Source organism: Micropterus salmoides, unplaced genomic scaffold (assembly GCF_014851395.1).
Source record: "Micropterus salmoides isolate LMB-PRFRI ecotype aquatic unplaced genomic scaffold, ASM1485139v1 Ms_hic_scaffold_17, whole genome shotgun sequence".
Taxonomy (NCBI): Eukaryota; Metazoa; Chordata; class Actinopteri; order Centrarchiformes; family Centrarchidae; genus Micropterus; species Micropterus salmoides.
Window position 1 is genome coordinate 9,659,569 of NW_024040817.1, and position 21,631 is coordinate 9,681,199.

Genomic DNA, 21,631 nt, shown 5'->3' on the forward strand with positions numbered 1-21,631 from the left:
TCGTATCAAGCCTCCAATGTGGAAAAACACCATAATCAAGCTGATTATTTAAATTAAAAGGACAAAAAAAACTCATGAATGTGATGAGTTGAAATTGGATGTATACTGACAGGAGGAGAGAACTATTTGTGTTTAAATTGGAAAGTGGAGGTCAGGGATATAGACTAATTGAAACTCTGGCCTTGTCTTTACTTGCTTAGGCAGTAGTTTCACATTTTTGACAAAGAGCTAATTTGTTGTCTTGCTGAGACTTATATGAAAAGATCGATACCACTTTATTTTTATCTTGTTTGTTATATCTGTACAAAAATTCAAGCTCAAAAATGTTGTGATTTTAAGGAGGGTTAGCCAGGGTAGCTCCCATCCCTGTTTCCAGTCTTTATGCAAAGCTACATTTTTATTCATTTAGCTGACGCTTTTCTCCAAAGCGACTTACAACTGCTATATATCTCAGAGGTCGCACGCCTCTGCAGCAACTAGGGGTTAAGTGTCTTGCTCAGGGACACATTGGTGTCTCACAGTGGATTCGAACGCGGGTCTCTCACACCAAAGGGATGTGTCTTATCCACTGCACCATCACAAATGGTCGCTCATTTGGCTGTAGCTTTACTGCACACACACGTTAGTGGCGTCTTCTCATTTAACTCTCTACAAGTGAATATCTATGATGAATAGATGTAATTCAAAAAATGTCAAACTCCTCATTTAAGGACATATGGTTGTTTTAACTGCTGTGATTAGGTGTATGAGTTTGAGCTTGTGAACTTTTTCAATCTTCATGAATTTAAAGCTCGTAAAATTTAATTTTTTTTGTTGTTTTGAGCATTCAATTCTGATTTCTGATTTCAGTGGGCAGGTGAGGGTTCAGTGTTCAGTGAAAAAGTTGACAGGGACAACACATATAAACTGGCACTAGGAATAAACTATGTGACCATCAACAGGCAACCACTCTTTAAAAGCACACCGCTGCAGTGCTACTTCGTCCTTGACTTCTTATCCATATTATTCTCTTTATATCCTTCCATTATCATCATCTTCCCTCTGCTCCACCTCTCCTTTTTCAACGCCTTGTTCTCTTCCCTACACCCTGCAGTCAGTGTCACACAGCTCTCATCATTACCACACACACACACAGTAATTACATGCACAAACTCTGCTCTATCCTGTGTGATTATAACCCTGTTAGTGTTAGGGACAGGGTTGTGGTTAGAGAGTTAAAGAATGTAACATATGGGGAGAGAGGTTGCGAAAACTGTGAACAAAATGTTCAACAGCCACAAAACACTCTCAACGTATCTTAAAATTAATTTTAAAGATGTTCATTTGTCTGTTAACAAAGTGCACAGTATCTTTATCACCTCCTTTGACCTGAAGACTAATACTACAACCTCCTATGGAGGGCGCTACAGCCCTGCCAGCAGCAATCAAGGGCTCTGAGGGGTAGTTATTGGTGTCTGGTGGCGCACAAATATACTTGCTTAGGTTTACACGCTTGACAGTAAGCACTTTTGCTCTGCCAGTGAGGCCCCTCCCAGCTGGCGTGATGCTGATAAACGCAACAGAAAGCTTATCATACTCAACACATCTGGGTGACTGCTACTGGAAACCTGTCAGTGTGTGAGACATTGGGCAGCAGGGGGGACCCAGAATTGGGAGACATCAACAACAAACAGTAATAAAAATTGATGTGAGCTTCCACGTTGATAAGGATCCAACCTGCCGAAGTTGAACCTGCTGTTTCTACCAGCTTTAAAGATGCTTGGTAGCTGATTTTCTAAGCTAGTAGAAGCTTTCCCCCAAAGGTCAAAACATTTATCATATTGTTATTCACCATAGCAGATATTAAATCAAGCAAAACAGCAGAGATGCAAACTCATACACTGTGTCATTATTACCACAAATCAACCATGGTATTTTTAAAACCTCAATGTCAACATGTCATGTTTGTAAAAGAAAGCACATAATGCAATTATTTAATAGCGGATGCAATAATCACACTTAAGTGCAGATCAAATTTATTTTCAATGACTGACAGTTGAAAGAAGTTATTTTCATTGTGTATAAGAAACCAAACACTGGATCTGGTAGTCATGACTGGGGTTAAGATGTATTAGATTTATTAAGATTATCTTTTACATCTGGCTGGAGCTGAAATGTTTTTGTGCTTTGGTCCATCCCTCAAAACTTCTTCACACACTGACACTGAAACCCCACACATCTCCTCCATTTATCTTCCTAAAATAGCCCCTATAAAAAACTCCATTAAAAAAAAAGCATGAGTGGCTTCATCCATTCAGACGTATTTCTCTACTGTGTATTCAGGTCACATCTACTGAAAGCGAATTTAAAAAGAATGGCATATCAAGCACACAATATGCTACTGTTTAATGGATTGGATGACTGAATATATTATTACTTCTTTTTGCAGCATTACATAAACAGGCGGTTGTGTTTCAGTGCCATAAAAGCTTCTGCCTCATCTCCTGTGATCATTAAACCTGTCAGTGTTTGATGATAAAGTCAGACATAATGTATACGACCTTAAAAACTTGACGGCACATAATGTTCAACAGATCTGACAGCACTTTGATACTGCCTTGTTACAGCAGGCCAGGTCACTGCTCTGATGTTGGAAACACTGAGATAGACCATCTTTGCAGAGAGGGTGTGACAACATAAAGATGGTGGCTTGATTATTAAGTCTATAACTAACATTTCCACCCTCGTTTGTCTGAGGTTAGTCAAACTGAAGTAAAGGTTATGCTGTAATATTGTAGTAATACGACAGCTTGAAAGGTGAAGGTTGTATGCATGTTAGATGTAAGATGAAGAAATGTATTATTTTTACTTTCCTCACGTCGCCTGAAATGTTTTATCAACTTAGTTTTGTAATTGTAAGAAATGTAAGAGATATTCACCTGGGTTTCAGGTTAAACCCTGGCTACTACAGCGACTCCTCCTCTTACTAATTCTGGCAGCCAAGCCGGTCTCATATTAACGTAGAAACAAACAGCCTCCAGACGTTTATATAACCTGATCAACAGGCTTTGAAGTTCAGCCGGGTTACTTGTCTGCTCGTGACACAAAACAATGTAAAGCTACTATGGGTTTTGCTGGGTAACACTTTTAGCACTAGTCAGGACAAATGATCTGTATTAACAGGCTAAGGGGCAACAAAAGCTACAGGTAGGTCTAGATTAAATGTTAAAAGGTGCGATATCTCAGGCTTCCTTCTGTAAAAGCTAAAAATCCTGTTATTAATTAATCTGAATTGACTTTGCTTCAGAGCTCATAGCTTCTTCCATTCGGCTCACCCATGCAGCTTAAGCAAAGCTGATTTTACTGTTGCAGTTACTGTAACACAATTTGTGATTTTGTGGTCCAGCCCTCTTTCTGAGAAAATTTCTTTTGGAAAATAAAAAGCAGTTCCAACTCAATTTTTAAACAACAAGCACACACGCAGTCAAAATATGCAATCCAATTACCTAATAATTAATAAAAAGAACTACATTAAAAACACTTTGACATGCCCTGGTTGTGCAAAACCACAAACACAAAATCCCAGGAAGACTGTCTCCAACAATGGCTTCCAAAATACTGGTTTTCAAATGCTGAGATAGACGTAACAGGAGTTATTTTTGGAAAATTTGGACTCTTTATCTGGGTACAGTGGTTTCACCTCCAGAGTCTGGTAAAACCATTAGATGTAACTGAAGCATTAAAGTCAAGATAATGTTTTTCCTGCATAAATTTACTTCAGATAAAATAAGGTACTGCAGAAAACAGAACATGCACACAAACCGCTGAGTTCTTTCAGATGGTGAGAGCGGTCAGAGTTGAGTGTTTTGTGACTATTTAGGGTGTTGTGGTTTTACGCTGAATCCAGATGCAGATGCTGTAAAAGAGATGGAAATCTGGAACCAGCAATCTGTCATGACAGCTAATTTAGGAGGATGTTGGAAATGGGCTCCTTCAAGCCTTGGATAAAATCTGTCAATCTGAGGTTAATGCTGCCAGCCTCAGAGGATAGTGGCAGACAAGGTGAAGAGAGGTGCGTGATGTGTCTTTGGCTGCGTGTATTCCTCTTGTATGTGCAGGAGAGCATCAAACTGGGGCTGAAGAAGTAGATGATTAATGGATGAAAATGATTTATCAAGCACAAATGCCAAACATCTGCTGGTTCTAACTGCTTAAATGTGAATACTTGCTGTTTTTCTGTTTTATATCATAATAAATTTAAGAAGTTTGTGTTTTGGACTGTTGGTCATATGATAAATGCAATTTAAAAGCTACACCTAGGACTCTGGAAAATAATTTTTTACTATTATCTGGCATTTATGGTCTAAATCAGGGGTATTCAATTAGATTTCAAAGAGGTCTAGTTAGAGAAAATTTCCTGAAGCAAAGGTCCGGAACATCAAAACGACGAACTTGCGTTATCATTCAGTACTATAACCTATAGTTGTATCAACACATGTTTTTAGTCAACAACGGACTGTCAAATCAAATAATATTTCAGTCAGTTTTCACATCAAACTGGAAGGATACTAAATAATAACTATTCAAATAATAAATTCTAAATTTAAGTAAACTAAATTAAAGTGCCTAATTTTTAGAAAAAATGTAATAAAAAGTGTAGCTTGAAGTGATGAAGTGTAGTCTTAACCAATTTTATAATAAACACATAACACATCATAACAAATGAACAGCTGTATTGCCTCCTCTTCTCTTTCATTTCCTCTTACAGAGCTACCACTTTCCTACTTTCTGTTGTTCAGTGAGAAACGTGAGCTCCAGCTAGCATATTGGAGATCTATGAGATATTCTGGTTTTGAACTGCCCGTGGGAGGAATGTACATGTAAATATCTGTACATTCTTGATTAAAAGTCATGTGAAATCTCTTTTATCTTTCGTCTCCTCAATTCGGGTGTGTTTCCAAAACGTCTCTGGTGAATCTCGCGGACTCGACTCGCAAGCATCGGTATGCACAGATTTGATTGGCTGAGCAGCGTCACATGAGACGATTGGAGCACATGCGATTGGTCTGCGAGTTTCCTGGTCCTCTAAACCAGTACAGTAAATGCTAGAAAAGCTGCGCGGGTTAAAATAGAAACGCTCCTTCACGAGGTAGTAAGTCTCAATAATAAATGTGCTGTAGGTCGGCGGTCCGGAGAGGACGGCGGCTGGGTCCGGATCCGGACCGCGGTCCGCCTATTAGTGACCTCTGGTCTAAATGATTAACAGTAGAAATACATGCCAGATTAATTCATAATGACAATATATAGAAGTATGTGTGTATGAGCAAGAGGACAAAAGACATATATGTAATGTTTGAATTACATATTTTGTGTATTCATCCACATGCTGGTGTGGTGTCTAGTGCCTTTGTGTAACAGTTGTAAGGGATTGTCGCTTAGCAGGGTTAGCCGAGTGGATTAAAATGTCGGTGGGGGAATTGAAAAAGTCATGGTTAAGTGACCCAAATGAACAGCCACACACTTAGACCCAGTCACACTCTTACACTTTGGCGTCTCATCTACCCGCTGTGCTTTTCTTGATCATCTCTAAAAACACATTTGCTCACCAGCCAGCTGTCCTGCCCCGGCTTACAGGTGGACCTACCATCCAGGCAAGGTAATTACTTTAAAAGGTAAAACACATTTTGTGCTGAAATGCCCTAACCATTGTCCCCTCCTTAAAAACACCCACATGCCCTGGCACCTCCATCTAATTAAGGTAATTTTCACAGCACGGCTCTACTTTAGTGTGATCACGGTCAGACGTCATCAACATAATCACATCACAGTACAGAACAGAAAACATGTTTTCAAATCTTGAGATGTTTTTCCATTGATGCAAAGGAAAAAAGCAAATAACGTATCTATAATCCATACAGTCATCCCTCCAATCCAAGTTAATCCAATTATAAAACAACTTTATACCCTAGACTGTGTCAGCTAAAGACAAACTCATGACAGCAGAGACAACAAAGGAGTCAATGTTAGGTTTACAACAAAGTCAAAAAACACTCATATGACTGGATTATTATAAACTGAACTGTTTCCATTTTCACTGCCTGGGAGCGGCTGGTGTTAGCTCCTGAAACAAAGGCCTTCTATATGTGACTTTAATGATGACGGGGGGTTACGGTCCACTACCATCTGCACCACATGGCAGATACTCCATGTTGGACTCACATCCCATCTACTCTTGTCAGACAACACTTTAGTCACCCGAACTACATGGCTGCAATGAGTTACATTCTTTAGAATGGAAAAAATGTCTGCCCATTTTTGGGTTACTATGAATCAGGATATGTTTGGCATTTACCAAAATAGCAACAAGAGAGGAAGAAATAATTAATCTAGGTAGGATAGGGCACCAACACTGCCAAGATTAGGGCCTCAATGTTTCTTCAACAGGCACCCACATTAAAATGTGTATGCCCTCAGAGTTTAAGGTGCCTCTGAAAACATTTTCATATGTCTTATGGTACACATCTATGTCGATGTATGAGTAAATAAATAAATAAATTCATCCAGGCTTTATGTTGTCACAGTGGCTATAAACAGTAAGGGGAACTTTGAGCTGCATAGGAAACACGTAATAAATACACAACTCCTTAGTGGATGACTCACTGTCACACACACCCACACAGTCTTCTCCATTCATAAAGTCAAAGAATAGAGACACTCCTGACACAATGGAGGTTGTTCGATTAATTAACTGTATGCTCTATAAAATGTAATAAAATTTTTTCACAAGTTCCAAGACAAAGTCTTGAAATTTCAAACAAAGCGTTTAAAGAAGTTGTCCACTGATCATAGTTGAGTACGAGACCTTGGTTCATGAACTTTAAAACATTACCCTGCTTTTAGCACTTGGGGCATTGACACCGATCTGGTCTGACACAGAAACACAAAGGAAAAGAGGGAAATGAACCACAAGCAGATAGCAACGCTAAACATGAATCTGAGAGGTTTGCAGCTTATGTCAAGCAGCACACTGGTGGGGAGAGTGAGTACCGTGAAAGAAATAAAAATAGAAGCTGACAGGTACTCCGCCTTAAACAAACTGTGACCAAGCTTCTCAAGACAGCTATAGCCTCAAACCCATTCATACATGTTCTCTTTCTCCGTCACACAGCTATTCACCAGACCATTAGTTCTGTGGCAGGTGACGGTAGATAAACACGATCAGAAACAATGCAGGGCCCAGAGAAGCACACTTGTTATTCATTTCAAAGGTAAAACATGTTCCCGGGCCCCTCACTGTGAAAGATGAGATGTGAGTGGATACAGATGGCAGAGGGGCTGCTGCCCCATGGGTGGTCAGACAAAAAGATCCTGAGGGCTACCTCTAAGCACCATAAGGCAAACAGCACAATATTAATTAGAGTCAATAGTACTTTAAGTTTATTTGAACAAATCTCTGTTGTACAACAAATTCCCTCATTCTTCCAATTTTACAACTTGACAACATTTAGTTTGAACTCCTTCCCATTAACAGGAGGGTAAATAAGGTGGTTAAGTTAATTAGTGTTTTTTAGCTTCCACTACATGCTTATGCAATACTTTGAATCGCAAAAGTGGCTTATTGTGTTTACACATAAGTTTGTACTAAAGCTCACGCTATCTAATGTTGGATAAATTAATTACATGTGGGATGATTTAATTTCGCCACTGGCTTTAAAAGTGGTTAAGAAGTTTAACCTCAACTGTAATTTAAAGGGTTAAAGGAGATTGTAGGTGATTGTAACCCTGTCTGACATCTACTGCTGTAAGGCGTCAGACGGAGCAGCTGTTGGCGGGGGGAGTGGGTACATAATATCACCAAATCACGAGTAGTAGCAGGTGTGGCCATGGCCATAGTTAAACTACTAGACAAAAGACAAGGGGGGGGCAGCATTTCAATTTGAACATGGCCTTGACAGTGGGACAACTGGAGAGGTTTCTGAGTGGCTCTTCATGTTGGAGAGAAAAGATTTGATGTTCTTGACATCTATTTTGTTGTGGGTAGTGTGCAATGATATAGACTTCACTGTAGTGTGTGTCCAAGTATTTAAATATCTTGTCGCATTAAGTGCCTAAGACCTCCACCTCATCTCACTGCATGTTAACCAATGAGTGACATAAAGCCTTCCATTTATGCTTAAACAATGCACATTTGCATAGGAAGAAAGGACAGGTGAAGGGCAGACAGAGCTTTAAAGGCAAGGCCAAAATTTGCAGCAGTTGTTGGGTGGAAGTGTTAATCTATTGTTTGGCAAGCGTCCAAAAGAATACAGTTGTCTGCAGACTGTGCAGAAGTCGAAATAAGAAGCCTCCCGCATCAACTCAAACCAGATACATAGATGTAAGTATAAAGAAGGTTTAAAAATGTCTTCCTAAATGGTGCCAATTCAAAACTTTATGCCAATGGTGAAATCACTGGATATATAGTATGTGCTACCCAAGCACAAAAATGTCACCCAAAACAAAATACTACGGCAGCTGTTGTGAGAAAGTGGAGCAAATGGCACTCAGACCGAGTTGGCTGTGAAGTGTGATAAGCTCTCAACACTCATGAATGAAACTCTGCCTCTACAACTTTTTTTATTATTAGGCAAGTGATAATAAGTGTGACCACAGGAAACAGAAAGTTACTCCACAGAGTCCTGTGCTGCTACTGAATCACAACCAATAGAAACAATTATATATCCTTGTATTGTTATCATCTAACTGTAAACATGTCAAACCATCTAGCCTTAATCTCCTTTTCATTCCAAGGGTTTAACTGTAGTTCCAGTCTTTCTAAAGCTATGGAGTCAAAATGGGATTTATAAAACAAATGCTGCTTTTGTCATGTTAATACAACATGTAAAGATAAACTGTACACATTCAAAGTATTATGAAAATAAATATTTCAAAAAGATCTTGACTCAGGCAAGAAGGAGGCGAGAGTCTGGTTTATAACACGCTCGGCTAAAGGCTGCTGTAGCGAAACATCCCTGCCTGCTCCTGCAGGTCACCTGACACTTCAACAAACCATCCTGCTGTTGTCTTTTGTCTTTAGTGCGAGTTTCACGTACAGGTCTGATTTCCTGCCAGGGCCTACATGGATCAAGTGTTGTCCACGACAAAAAGCAGAGATCCGTCTGGTACCATGAAGCCACAACCAACGCTAATATGAACAATTTATAACATCTGACAGTTGGCCACTATAGCTAATTAAGCATTTAGAACCAACGGATACGTGTTCATGAAGACCCAAGAGTGCTGAACACGCATTCAGGGTGATATCAGACACCAGTGTTGTTAACTAATATGAAAAGAGTCAGCTGTTCATCCTTCTACTGACCCACATCTTATCTGGATGACATACAGTAACTGAGTAGGTAAACACACAGAAGCACATATTCATGAAATTGACCTTAACGTGAGTCACAAAAAGGTAAATTTACCTGGATATAAGTCACACAGCTGAGGAATAGCTGACAATCTTATTTTTAACCTTTTTCAGTGTAAAAAAGTTGTTTGAGGGAGAACATTTCAGTTGAATTTAAACTTTTTAACAACAACAGAAAACTGATTCTTTCATTTTAATAGATTAAACTGTAAGAACACCTGCAGCCACAGCACATCAGCAGAAGCTTCTTGAAGCCTCATTCAGCCTCAAAACCAAGTAAAAACTGAATAGCATTTCTGGACTCAAGCTCAGTCACATGTACAGTGCTATCTAGTTTCACAAGGATCCCTAAAGAGCAGGTATGACACCCGTTTAAGGCCCAACCCAAAGTTTGGCATGCGCTGATTCACAGCATTGGTGAGTAATCCCCACGTGCAACTTGTCACTTTCCTGCTATCACATCACAATCCTCCAAACAGAGATAACAAAAGATAAGATGCTAGTCCCATTAAAGCATTATAACGCCTTGATAGCCACTGTAAAGCACAATGAGTCCATGAAAACACCTATAAAAGTGTCAAATTGTTGCGTTTATCGTTATTACAAGCTTAATAACTGCTTGTAAATGACAGGTGACAAAGTTCAAGTGGGCACCAACCTCTTTTCTCCTCCAGATCCTGGAGGAACTGCCTGTAAGAAGCTGTGGAGTTCATCCCTCTCTCCCAAAGAAAAGACAGAAAAAGAGGGGAGCACGGCGAAACGACGAGAGATAAATTATTTATCAGAGTTAGACCGTTAGGTACAGGAAACTGGTAAGAAATGGAGGCAAAAGGGAGGGGAAAAGTGAAACCTTAAGGAAATGAATATAAGTGAGGTGGTAAGAAGACGAAACAGAAAATTAGTAAAAAAAGAGGAGGAGGAGGGAGAGTCTGGAGGCTGCAGTTGATCTGTGCGGCCCGCAGGATCCAGGCTGTCAAAGAAGAGCCATCCTTAATCACGGAGATAATCCTTCATCGCCTACTCGCTTCTTTTCTTCTTCTACCAGTCGTGTCTTCTCACCGCCGATTGTGTGTGTGTGTGTCGGTGGCCACAGTAGCACTGAGTGTAGCAGTGGGCTAGCAGCTCTAAGCCGGATAGAGGAACTGGACTTTGACCACAAAGCGGGTGATGTCACTGCCAGAGCCAGAAACATGTGTTCACTATACGTGTAGTGTGTGTGTCTGAGAAGGAAATCAGAAAAAAAAGGAGGCGTGCTTTTATTACCCAGTGCTCAGCTGTGCTTTTTTCCTCAAACCAGCATGGTAAGTTGACCTTCATGTGTGAATGTTTGACTGTCACACATTTGTCATTCAGCTTCACATTGTCTTCTTGTATGTGTGTGTGTGTGTGTGTGTGAGTGAGTTCAGCTGTCTGCTCGATCAACATACTACAGCAGACGAGAAGAGGGCTCTCAAGCACCCACTTTCCTCTATTTTTTTATTTTACCACACAGTCTTGCCCCCACTATCATCTCATGCATGTGTTCCTCTACTGATGTCAATATTTGAGCTGACAGTACGCCTCTGCACTCGTCTGTCGCTAAGCCAAACTCAGTCTCATGTTTACTACTGTAAGTTTGAACAATTAAGTCATCATGAGCCTGCTGTACTGGCTAATTATCAGATAAAATGGATGAGTATTTGGATGATAACACCAACTTAATACACATATTAAGTATGTAAATGAACCTACCACATCTATTACAAAATCTTTAGAGAAACTATAATATTTGTATGTTATCTCATAACATCTAGAATATGGCGGCAACTAGCAATTAGTTTCACAGATTAATCCCTCCATTACCTTTACAATTAATCATCTAATCTGAAATATAAAATATAATAATAAAGCAGGATCAGACGTCAATAAATTATTATATTTACTATATAAAGTCTTCCTTACACTCCCTCTTTCTATACATATCTTATCAGCTCTGTCCTCTGTCTTTTATTCTACCTCCTGAAAAGGTAAACACCACATGGTAAATAATTACCAGGTTTTTAACATGTAGGGACAAACGCACACAGCGAAAAGGGCAGATAAAGCCAGATGAAGTCTAGTGCCATGCCAACCAGCAGCTTGTCTCCAAATACTTGTAATGGCTTCCTCCACTTCAGAACTTCAGGGCCACTTGTAAGAAAAAAGTGTAAACAGTGGTAGAAAAGCAGTGACATTAAATTTCTCTTTCCACATGACAAGTGTATTATCAGGAGTGTAATGAAGGTGAAAGTATCTTGATGTGTAAACAGACTACTGGTGGAGCTGACACCAGGAAACTGTGGCCAAACGTTCAGAGAAGAGAGAAAAGGATGGATTACAATCTTGGTGTGAGGCGTGTTTAACAAGAAATAGAAGCTGATAAAGCAGGAAATCGACCAAAAATAGTGCTATTAACTATTTGGCAATAAAGCAACCATGACACAGCATTTGCGAGCATCTCAAATGTTGTGACTTGCATGAGTGTTTTTCTTCTATATCATAAACACACAGACTAGATATTTGTGCTTTCATTCCTAGCCGTCAGACTAAATAAAATTATTAAATTACTTTGACAGATATAATATTTAATCGATAATGTGAAAACTATTTGATCTGATGTTTTTGACTTTTCAGAATTTTTTTGTTATTCTGTCTCTCACTGTTCAAATAGATCTACCATTAAACTACCTACCATATAGACTGATCATTTTTTTTGTCAGTGGGCAAACGTACAAAATCAGCAGGAGATCAAATAGTTTTCCCCCCTCACTGTACTTTCTAAACCATGCACATGATCCTTTACCTGGTGATTCATAAGGGACATGTACTCTTATTTGTCTTAGTTCATCATTTCATTATCATTGCATTCAATCTATTTTTATCTATTGTCTGTTGCATTCAACTGCAATGCCATGTACAACGCAAAGTGATTACAAGCGTTTTGAAATGCTCTATAAATACCAACCTTCATTATAGAAGGTCCTTTTCCTTGAAATGAGCCTTTCAGATTTCAGTGTTATCTCTATCAGACATAACAAACACACTTTTATACCCCAACACAACCTGTTACACATCCAAACATTTCTCAGTACTGGTATATACACACACACACGATATTTGGTTGAGGATGTCACTGGTTGGCAACAGCTTTGAGCTGGAAGAGCCAACAGCATTTATGTTTAACAAGAGAGTAATTACGGATCAATAGAAGGAGATATGCATCGTGTGTGTGTGTGTGTGTGTGTGCGTGTATTTTCCAGGGGGATTTGAAATGACCTCAGATAATAACCTGACCCACAAAGTTCAAAGGGCGTTGGCTGCCAATTTGCCTCCATTAATTTGTTTCCTCACACTTGAATGACATTGTAGAGGAAATGAAAATACCCAGGGGGATTTGGACTGACATGAAATGAAATGCACACACACATTAATAAAAAGCCAGCACTGTTTTTCCCCTCACTGAATGCTCTTTCGTGACCAGATATGAAAACACTTGCTATAAATACTACATGTAGGCAAAATCTACCACATCACATGAAAATATCTCACACACACACACACACACACACACCTCAAAAGCAGCAGACAAACTCTGCAGTTCAAAGCCAAAATTCTCTATTCAGCAGCTCTTTTAAGTTAAGAAATCCTGACCAAAAACATTTCAGAAAAGTGTTCAGCGATCCTGAACGCTCCCCTGGGAGTCTCCTCTTTCACATGACCCTGTCAACAGCAGCCGGCTTCATCAAAGGAAACTCTGGACAGACTGGACACACACAGAGAAACACTGATTCACACACACTTTTCCTCAGACCGTCACAGATCGGGGCAAGAGGGTGGTGGGGGTGGTGTGACCAGTAACTATAGCGACGGGACAGCAGCAAGCTGCTGGTGTTTTTCCACCTTTTACAAGTTCCTCTGGATTAAAAGGGTCAGGACCTAGCAACACACTGTAAACTTGTCAGCAAGTGTGTGGAAAACAAACACAACCACACAGGAAAAACAGAATAGCACAAGTTAAAACCCTGTGGTCCACGTCGATCACATAGTGTTTCATTTCAGTCAGTGTCAGTGTCTCCTCCATGAACTTACTTTTCTTAAAATTTGAGCCAATAAAATAAAAGGACAGACACGTGGAAGAAGGAAACAATGGGAAACGGATTTTTCCAAAAGAAACTTGGCAGCATCAGGTCACACAGCTAGTTTCAGCAAAGAAGAATACAGTGGGAAGGAGATGGGGAAAAATGTATGTATTTACCTTTGTTGGAGGGAGTCAGCAGAAACAGCAGCAACATGGAAGAGAAAACATAAAAAGACAGCCTGGTTAGATTGAAGATCTTTTACAAACATAAAAGTCAACCTCAAAGTGAGATATGTCCCATTTTAAAATCCTAAAATGGGACATAAACATTTAAAAAAATTAAAGCATTTATGTTATTTCTGATAAAAAAAAAAATTCAAACTCCAAACATGATGTAATGTTCCACTTACATCACTAGCTTTTTCTGAGCTTTCCCCCACATCTAACAAAATAAAAACACAAACAACTAAACACACACACACACACACACACACACACACACACACACAAGCTGGTTACCGATTGCAGGATTGTGATTAAATAAATTACAGACTTGCACTCTTCTCAGCCTCAATTACTCTGTACGGTTTAGTATTCAGCCACTTTCTGCTATAGGAGAAACTCAAAGGAATGGGAATCTATACGATATACAGACTCTTCAAGCACCTGAATTGAAATTAATTGTTTTGTGTGACTTCATTTATGTGTATCTGCGTTACTTTATTTGATGGTGAAGGTGTCTGTTGCGGTGTATACCAACTAAAGTGTGTTTTTTTAGTCACTGTGTTTAAATACGTGTGTTTCAGCATTTGCTGTGTGAATGCATGTTGGACTGCACAATTGTGTGTGCGATACACATTCTCTAAAATGCCAAGCAGCTTTTGTTTCAGCAGCTGAAGTGAAACCATCAGCAGCTCTAATCAGAGATGGTTCACTCAGCTCTGCCGGGAAGCTGATATACCATTTTAGAAGTATGACTCTCACCAAATATAGCAAACATAAACATGCAGCAGTGCAATTAACTAGTGTGTTATGTGTGTTTCAAATCAAAGCAAACAATAAGTAAGTAAGTAACACTTAAGTAACTTAAGTGTTCAAAATTGACGGTTAAAGCTGCAGCATCTGAAGAAGTACAATTAATAATTCCTTCTTAGCTCCTAAGAGCATTTCTCCTTTTCAACTAATTTGTTCAATTAAGTTTGATCACATAACGGGTAGTTTTAGACAAACTATTTGTTTAGTCAAAAATGTTTACCAGTGCTGATAATTACTGATGCAAAAGGTAAATATGGAGGTGATTAAATGATGACCTGCAGTCAGTGATCATCACAAGGAAAACCTTTTCAATAACAATATAACAAATGTTCAATAAATATTCAATAAATGTTTGATTTTATTCACTTGCACTTACTTAATTTTACTCACGCATATTTGTTGACAAAGATTTTATCATAATTGTTTTGAATGTTCTACCTCAGATTTGTGAAGTGATCCACTGTTTGGCCTCAAGTGATGACTTTAAAGAAGAGTTTAAAACCACAATAACCATCAGGTTTCTTCAACTTTCACTCAGAAGCAAAAATCAGCCCTTAAACTCAAAAGAATTAACAATTTGATACTTCGTCGTGATAATCGTGATAATTATCGATATCGAAAGATGTGATAACATTTTTGCCCATATCGTCCAGCTTTCCCCCTGAAAAGACCTTTTTGTCCTTTGATTTTCAGCACTTTGGGTAGATAAACATGAATAATCAGTACAAATTTATTGACCATTTATGAGCATTAATACTGTATGTGGTGAAATGTGGGTAATTGTCCATTTTGGTCTTGTTTAGTTCATCCCTACTGATCCTAGTTGTGCATGCTTTTTCTATTTTATCACTACTTTGAATTAATCCTCCAGCACACATGTTGCCAACTTCATAAGAACCCCAACACCCCTGAGGATGTTCTTAAGTCCGTTTATTATTAGTTTAGTGATGCGGAGAGCCCTCGGCTCCATCAGATGCATGCGCATTGTGCTCATACTCATGGTAACATACTCATGGTAACATACTCATGGTAACAAAAATTGGCACTTTCACTTCTGACATATTTCAGAGTCTGCAGTCTGTGCTTTCTTTCTGTCTAAATCAGGAGAAATTGCAGCAGGAGGCCAAACATCAGTGTTTCGTCTTATTTGATGTGTTTCAGAGCAACACAAATTGCCTCTCTCGGGGGGAAGTGAAGTCTAAAAGTATCTAAAAGTATGGTCTCTGTTAAAAAGGGCCATGTCTGGCATGTCACTCAATGTGAGAAGAAAAAGATGATGGACTGACATGTTGGTGGACAGTGTGATGTGTCAGAGGGTTAGGAGGTGAAACAACTTTGAGCCTCCGATCGCTGGGAGGGTACAGAGACACACACAAAACAAAGGAGCATTCATCAGGGAAACCACAGAGAAACAAGCTGGTAGGTTCTGTACAAATCACGGTCACATGAGAGAGAGAGAGAAGGAGGATGAAATGAGGGTGAGAAACACAGAATATTAAGAATGTGAGGATACAGAGCTAGCTAGTGGCTTTCTTGCTCTTATTACAGAATCCAAAACTTTTTAAAGAATGGAGGGGGGAAGGGAGGGAATAGAGACACATATTTTTGCAGATGCATGAAGGTCAGCTACAGCAGAGATAAAGTGTGTACAGTAGAAAGAGTTTGATCAGTGATGACAATGGACAGGCAGCAGCGAAGAAGCACAGAACTTAATGTGGAGTTCAGTTACGTAAATCAGGATATTTGCAAGCTTCAACAAAGCCAATGTTAACCCAGGCCTTTTGATCATGACTATAATTGAGTTCAGGACTGTTAAAATAATAGCAGTCCTGAAAATAAAGCAGTAAAGCTGGCAATACATACACACATGCAATTTTAAACACAACCAAGTTGTCACAAATGGTGTGAGGAGAAAGGACAGCTGAAACTGTAGGGATAAAGAACAGACTTTGCATCAGATCTGTCTATTCTGCATTCTGTGTTATATTGTGTAAAGTTGGGTATACAATTGGAACAAGAATTATGTGAACCCTTGTACATTTCAGTTAGTATTAACTGTATTTTGTAGTGTTTGTGTCTACCTGCAGATGGGCTACAGATGGAAAGTAGGTAGCTAAATCTGCTACAAAGTCATCTCCTCTCTTTTCTTGAGTGTAAAGTCTTTTTATAGAGGCTCCCTGACAAAACACAAAAGTGAGGTGGAACAAACATGACTCATTTAATGGATGGAGAAAACACTTATGTGCACTGACATGTACTATACAAGTGCAGGACTTTTTAAACGCATCATTACGCACAAATCATCATCAAGACAGTTAATCCTTCAATCTTTTGAGGGCAACTTAGAGAGGAGCCTCTTGTCCATTCATGTTTGAACTGACTCCCTCGCTGGCACACTCTCTCTGCGAGTGTTTTGCCACCTGGTCCTCTTCCAAGCCGCATCACCTGATTTGTCATATCTTAACAGGCCGTGGATGAAAGTTATTCCCAGCCTTTGTTTTACCATGCTTAGTGTTTCTGACCAAAGGAAACCACACTGACTTCTGATTAAGCTCAGATTATTTTCACATCACCATCTCTATTTATTTATGTGATTGACAGTTTACATAATATACTGGGATTGTCTGTGTGGTGATGTTGTAAATCCCCACCCATTTGCTGCTACAAGTTTCAAACTAATTTTGAGTCCGGTTGGGAAGAGTCTTATGAAACACAGCTACGAGGGAAGCTGTTACTGTGTCATTAATATTCATGGTCTCATGGTGTTCTGCACAAAAAGCTGCAGCACAACATATGAGTTCCTCGTTATATCACATATTTTAGATCCCACACGTTACTTAATTCTCAAAAAAATAATGAGGGGAGGAGCATGACGATAAAAATATGGAAGATCCGTAGAAAAATAAATTACTAGTAGCACTGCATATTGCAAGTAATAAATAATACTACACATATGCGAGAGAAAGAGAGGAAGAGAGAAAAAAGTTAAGAGAAAGATGGGATTTGTTTTCGATTCAGTCAAAGCAAAGAGACAGAGGTGAGTAGACAGACAGGTGACAAAAAGAAAGAAAGATAAAGCATGATGGATAAGTAATGGAGGGACCCTGAAAGAGATGAAAAGACAGATATGAAAAAGCCAAGTGATGCAGAGAGAAGAACAAAAATATTGTGAAGTGAAGTGGAGAAACAAAAGGCAGTGCACACACATTCACATCAGCGGTAAGGTAGGGGAAGAAAGCAGGCTTCTCATTGTATTGTACTGTACATGCCTGCATGCATCTTAAACCCTACACACATATTTTCTTAAATGCACTTGGAATCTCACACACACTTACACACATATACCCACACAATGGCATGGAGCGAATGGAGCTAAAAAGCATGATAACCCAGACATCCACTACAGGCCTAAACAAGTTAACCAACAAACCATTAGGCCTCCATGAGTTATGACATGGCAGCAGCTGCAGGCTGGAACAAATCTATGTTTCAATAATGAACTGTGACATTTAAATGGGAATGAATGTCCATGTTACTGCTTCTACTGCTGCTTCCACATTTAATATAGTACAATTTAAATACATTTGTTCTCTATTTGCCGCTCTTGGTTGGTCTAATTTTTAAATCAATCAGAATTGTCAATATTGAGCTTCAACAAGTGCCCAGTGCTCTTCTTAATACAGTGCAGAGGAAGGGCAAAATGCTATGGAGGAACATTTTGTGCACGGCCAGTTACCTGCGGTCAAAGGTTTCCATCAATTCCATGTAGTCTATTCTAGGTTGGCTGCTTGCCTTTGTTGTTTCTCTTTAAGAATGACAATGAGACTAGCGGGGAGAGGGTAAGAAAGCAGGATGCAATATTTGGCAAGTGGAAGGGTGAATGTCAGTGATCTACATCTGTTTGGTTTCCAGCAACAGCAGTATGTTTTTTGTTAACAGAACAAACAGACTACCTAGCAAGCCACTGTGGCTGAACAAACTGCTCAGCTTTATTCATGCAACTGACTGCTTACATCCAATGTTTGAATTTTGATATAAGCCAATTTATACTTTTTTATACATATTTAATATTGTATATTGTAATAACATTGTAATCTTGTTGTACACTAAGATGTGTGATGCAGCTGTGCAGAGCAGACAGGCAGACCAGAGGTGGGCGGCAAAGTAGAGGTGGTCCTAAAATAAAACACCAGTGAAAAGCACACACATGCACACACTGAATATCAATGTAGAGCTGGGGAGAAGAGAAGGTGGGCGAAAAGTTGAAATGGAGTTGATAATGTGTATGAGAGACAGAGAGTGGGAATGAATGAGTAGGTAGGTTGAGTGGGAGGGAAAGCAACGACAAAGAGAGAGAGAATGCTGTCAAATAGTCGGAGAGAATGAGAGCTGTGACAAAGCAGAAAGAAAGAGAAGCAAAATAGTGATAAATAAAAGCCATTCATGTTCAATGTCTGGAAATCACCTGCTGGGACACAGTGGGTAAAAATCTTTTAAATGTATGGTCATTGCATAGACTTAGGGCTGGATGATATGGCCAAAAATGTCATCGCGATAAAAAGTTTCATATCTTTCGATATCGATAATTATCACAATAAGTATGAAATCGTTATTTCTTACCTGATGGTTAATTGTGGTCTTAACTTTCCTTAATGGTCAACACTTGATGCCAAACAGTGAATCACTTCACAAATCTTACATAGAACATTCAAAACTATTACGATAAATCTTTTTCAACAAATATGCACAACTAAAATCAAGTAAAAGCTTTTTTCAGTAAGTACTCCTCCACAAAATAAACTTCTTAATAAAAATAAGTCCTAATTCATGCATGATTCAAGTGAATAAAGTCAAACATTTACTGAATATTTATTGAACATTTGTTATATTGTTATTGTTTTATTGTCCAGCCCTACAGAGACTATACATTTAATTGGAATCTGAGCTTACTCTTGTCAATTAGTATTATTTATGATTCATACTGCACATTATACATAATTGTAATAATAAAGAAATAAAAGTTAAAGCGGCCTAAATTTACAGCAGAAACATTATTTCAAATATTTCCAATGTACTCCACAAAACCCACGTGCACACACACACACACACATTCAAACACCTGTCTGATGGACATATTTTGGGTGCCCCGCTTTAGATTGAATTACAGTTGACTTGGAGACAGACAGGACAAATCTGTCCTTCTCACACACACACACACACACACACGGTCAGCCACATCTAGATATAGTAGTAGGCTTATGTGCATAATAGAACCCATGATAGCATTTCACCAACACTACGCATGTAGCTAACAATGTCATGTTCTCCATTCGATAAGTGTTAAAGAGTTGCACGTGCTAATATGAGGTAAACTATTAATCATTACACGGCCCTGTGGTGACTCTCTACAATGCCCAAGTCAGCATTCTGCTAATGCCAAAAATCTATGCACAAATTGAGCTTCCCTGAGCTAAACAAGAAGCAAACCGCACTTAAATGCATTCACTTAATCAGATACTCTCATAAAGCACACTGCAGTAACACTTCTATTCCCCTAGTGAGAAATAAACTTTCCACTGAAGCATTTTTCCACTCCAGGCATCACTGAGACACTCAGTGATTTTATTACCCTAGTGTGTGAGAGATGAATTGATTTAAAGTTAGTCTGGTTAAAATCTTGCATTGCATTTTCAAATTTTTGTACAAAGAAGCATTGCTATTAGTTTTACCATGCGTGTTAATTTATCTGCCTGGGCAGGGCTCGACAATAAAGGTGGCCCGATGGCCCGCGGGCAATAAAAGGTAATGTCGGAACATTTGAACTGATCGGGACAATTCACCACTTGTCACATCACAGTGTTGTAGTGATGTGACAAGTGGATGTCAAATGTTATTTCTGTGAAACCATGCAGACCGAACTTAAACCTGCATTCTCTAACGGCCAGCAGGGGGCGATTCCGCGGGTTGCAAAAAGAAATCCGGTTCCATTAGAAATAACTAATAAAATAAAATAAAATTAACTTTCCTCAGTAAACATTTGAAACTAAACTAATGACTTTATGGTCTCAGTCGCTAGTTTCAAGTCTTTTTCAACACAGCATGATGTTCATTTAGTAATTATGATCCTATTTAGGGGAAATAGATGATAAAGTAGGGGATGCTTTAGGGCGGGGCTACATTGTGATTGACAAGTCGTTACCATGGCAACCTGTCAATCAGGATAGAGGCAACTTGTATCCGCTGTGTACAATTTTTATTAAATAGCTGTCAGCAGGAGAGCGAGCACGTCATGTTTGAGTCTGTTAGTATGTTTTGTTTAAAATAAAATTATTTTGTTAACTATTATCTTTTTATTTTTTATCATTTTAACTGAGTACATTTTGTTTAGTTTTATTTTATATCCAGGATGTATTTAATAAATGATTTAAAATGTTACCAGAATAACATAACTTAAAAGTCTTTGGTTTTCTTGTATCACTGATAAATTCCAACTTTTGGAGGAAGGGACAGTAAAAATTGTCCTGGGGCCACTAAATTTCAAACCCACTGGCCCAGTTACAAAAAAATGTATTGTTGAGCCCTGCTGAGCATCATAACGTGATGAGAAGATGGCTCACAGCAGGTTGTGGGTCTGACACTGAGATACAGTAAGTGTAAATTAAGGGATGAGTGGATGATAGTGACAGTCAGAGAGAGAGAGAGATGTGTTTTTAATGGGGTCTGTAAGTCCAACAAGCTGAAAGACTAAACTACAGTGACGCAGCCTCTGAAGACTCTGGGAGTTCCCAAGCTGTGAGAGCAGAGGGTTATTAAATATTCACTCATTCATATTTATGAGAGATGGGACCAGCTTGAAAGGAACATGGTCAGCACAAAATCATCGGCGGGGGAAATCATGATGTACACATTTATGTTGCATTTTGTGATGCCATTCTTAAGAGAAAAAAAATCTACAAAAATCAATACATTTAATGATGTGCAGCTGTAAAACTTTTACTGCTGCAACTCAAATTCGCTGTTTTGGTAAAGAAATAGGGCAACAGTAAAAATGTTGTTGTGCACAAATAATGCAGTGTTCCCAGAGATAATTACCAAGCAGAAACTACCAGAGA

At 38.9% G+C, this 21,631-nt stretch overlaps 1 protein-coding gene across 16 annotated transcripts in view; it reads right to left on the minus strand.

Annotated features, from left to right (window-relative positions):
• Positions 1 to 21,631, minus strand: part of macf1a (microtubule actin crosslinking factor 1a) — a 235,337-nt gene that overhangs the window by 159,555 nt on the left and 54,151 nt on the right. Inside the window, exon 1 of one of the 16 annotated variants that reach the window (XM_038724197.1) lies at positions 10,047 to 10,500. The exons of the other annotated variants lie outside the window; for them this stretch is intronic. Within the exon in view, the coding sequence (XP_038580125.1) occupies positions 10,047 to 10,101 (55 nt within the window). The 5' untranslated portion in view covers positions 10,102 to 10,500. Of the gene's footprint in view, positions 1 to 10,046; positions 10,501 to 21,631 lie in introns of those variants that run through there. 16 annotated transcript variants of the gene reach the window in all.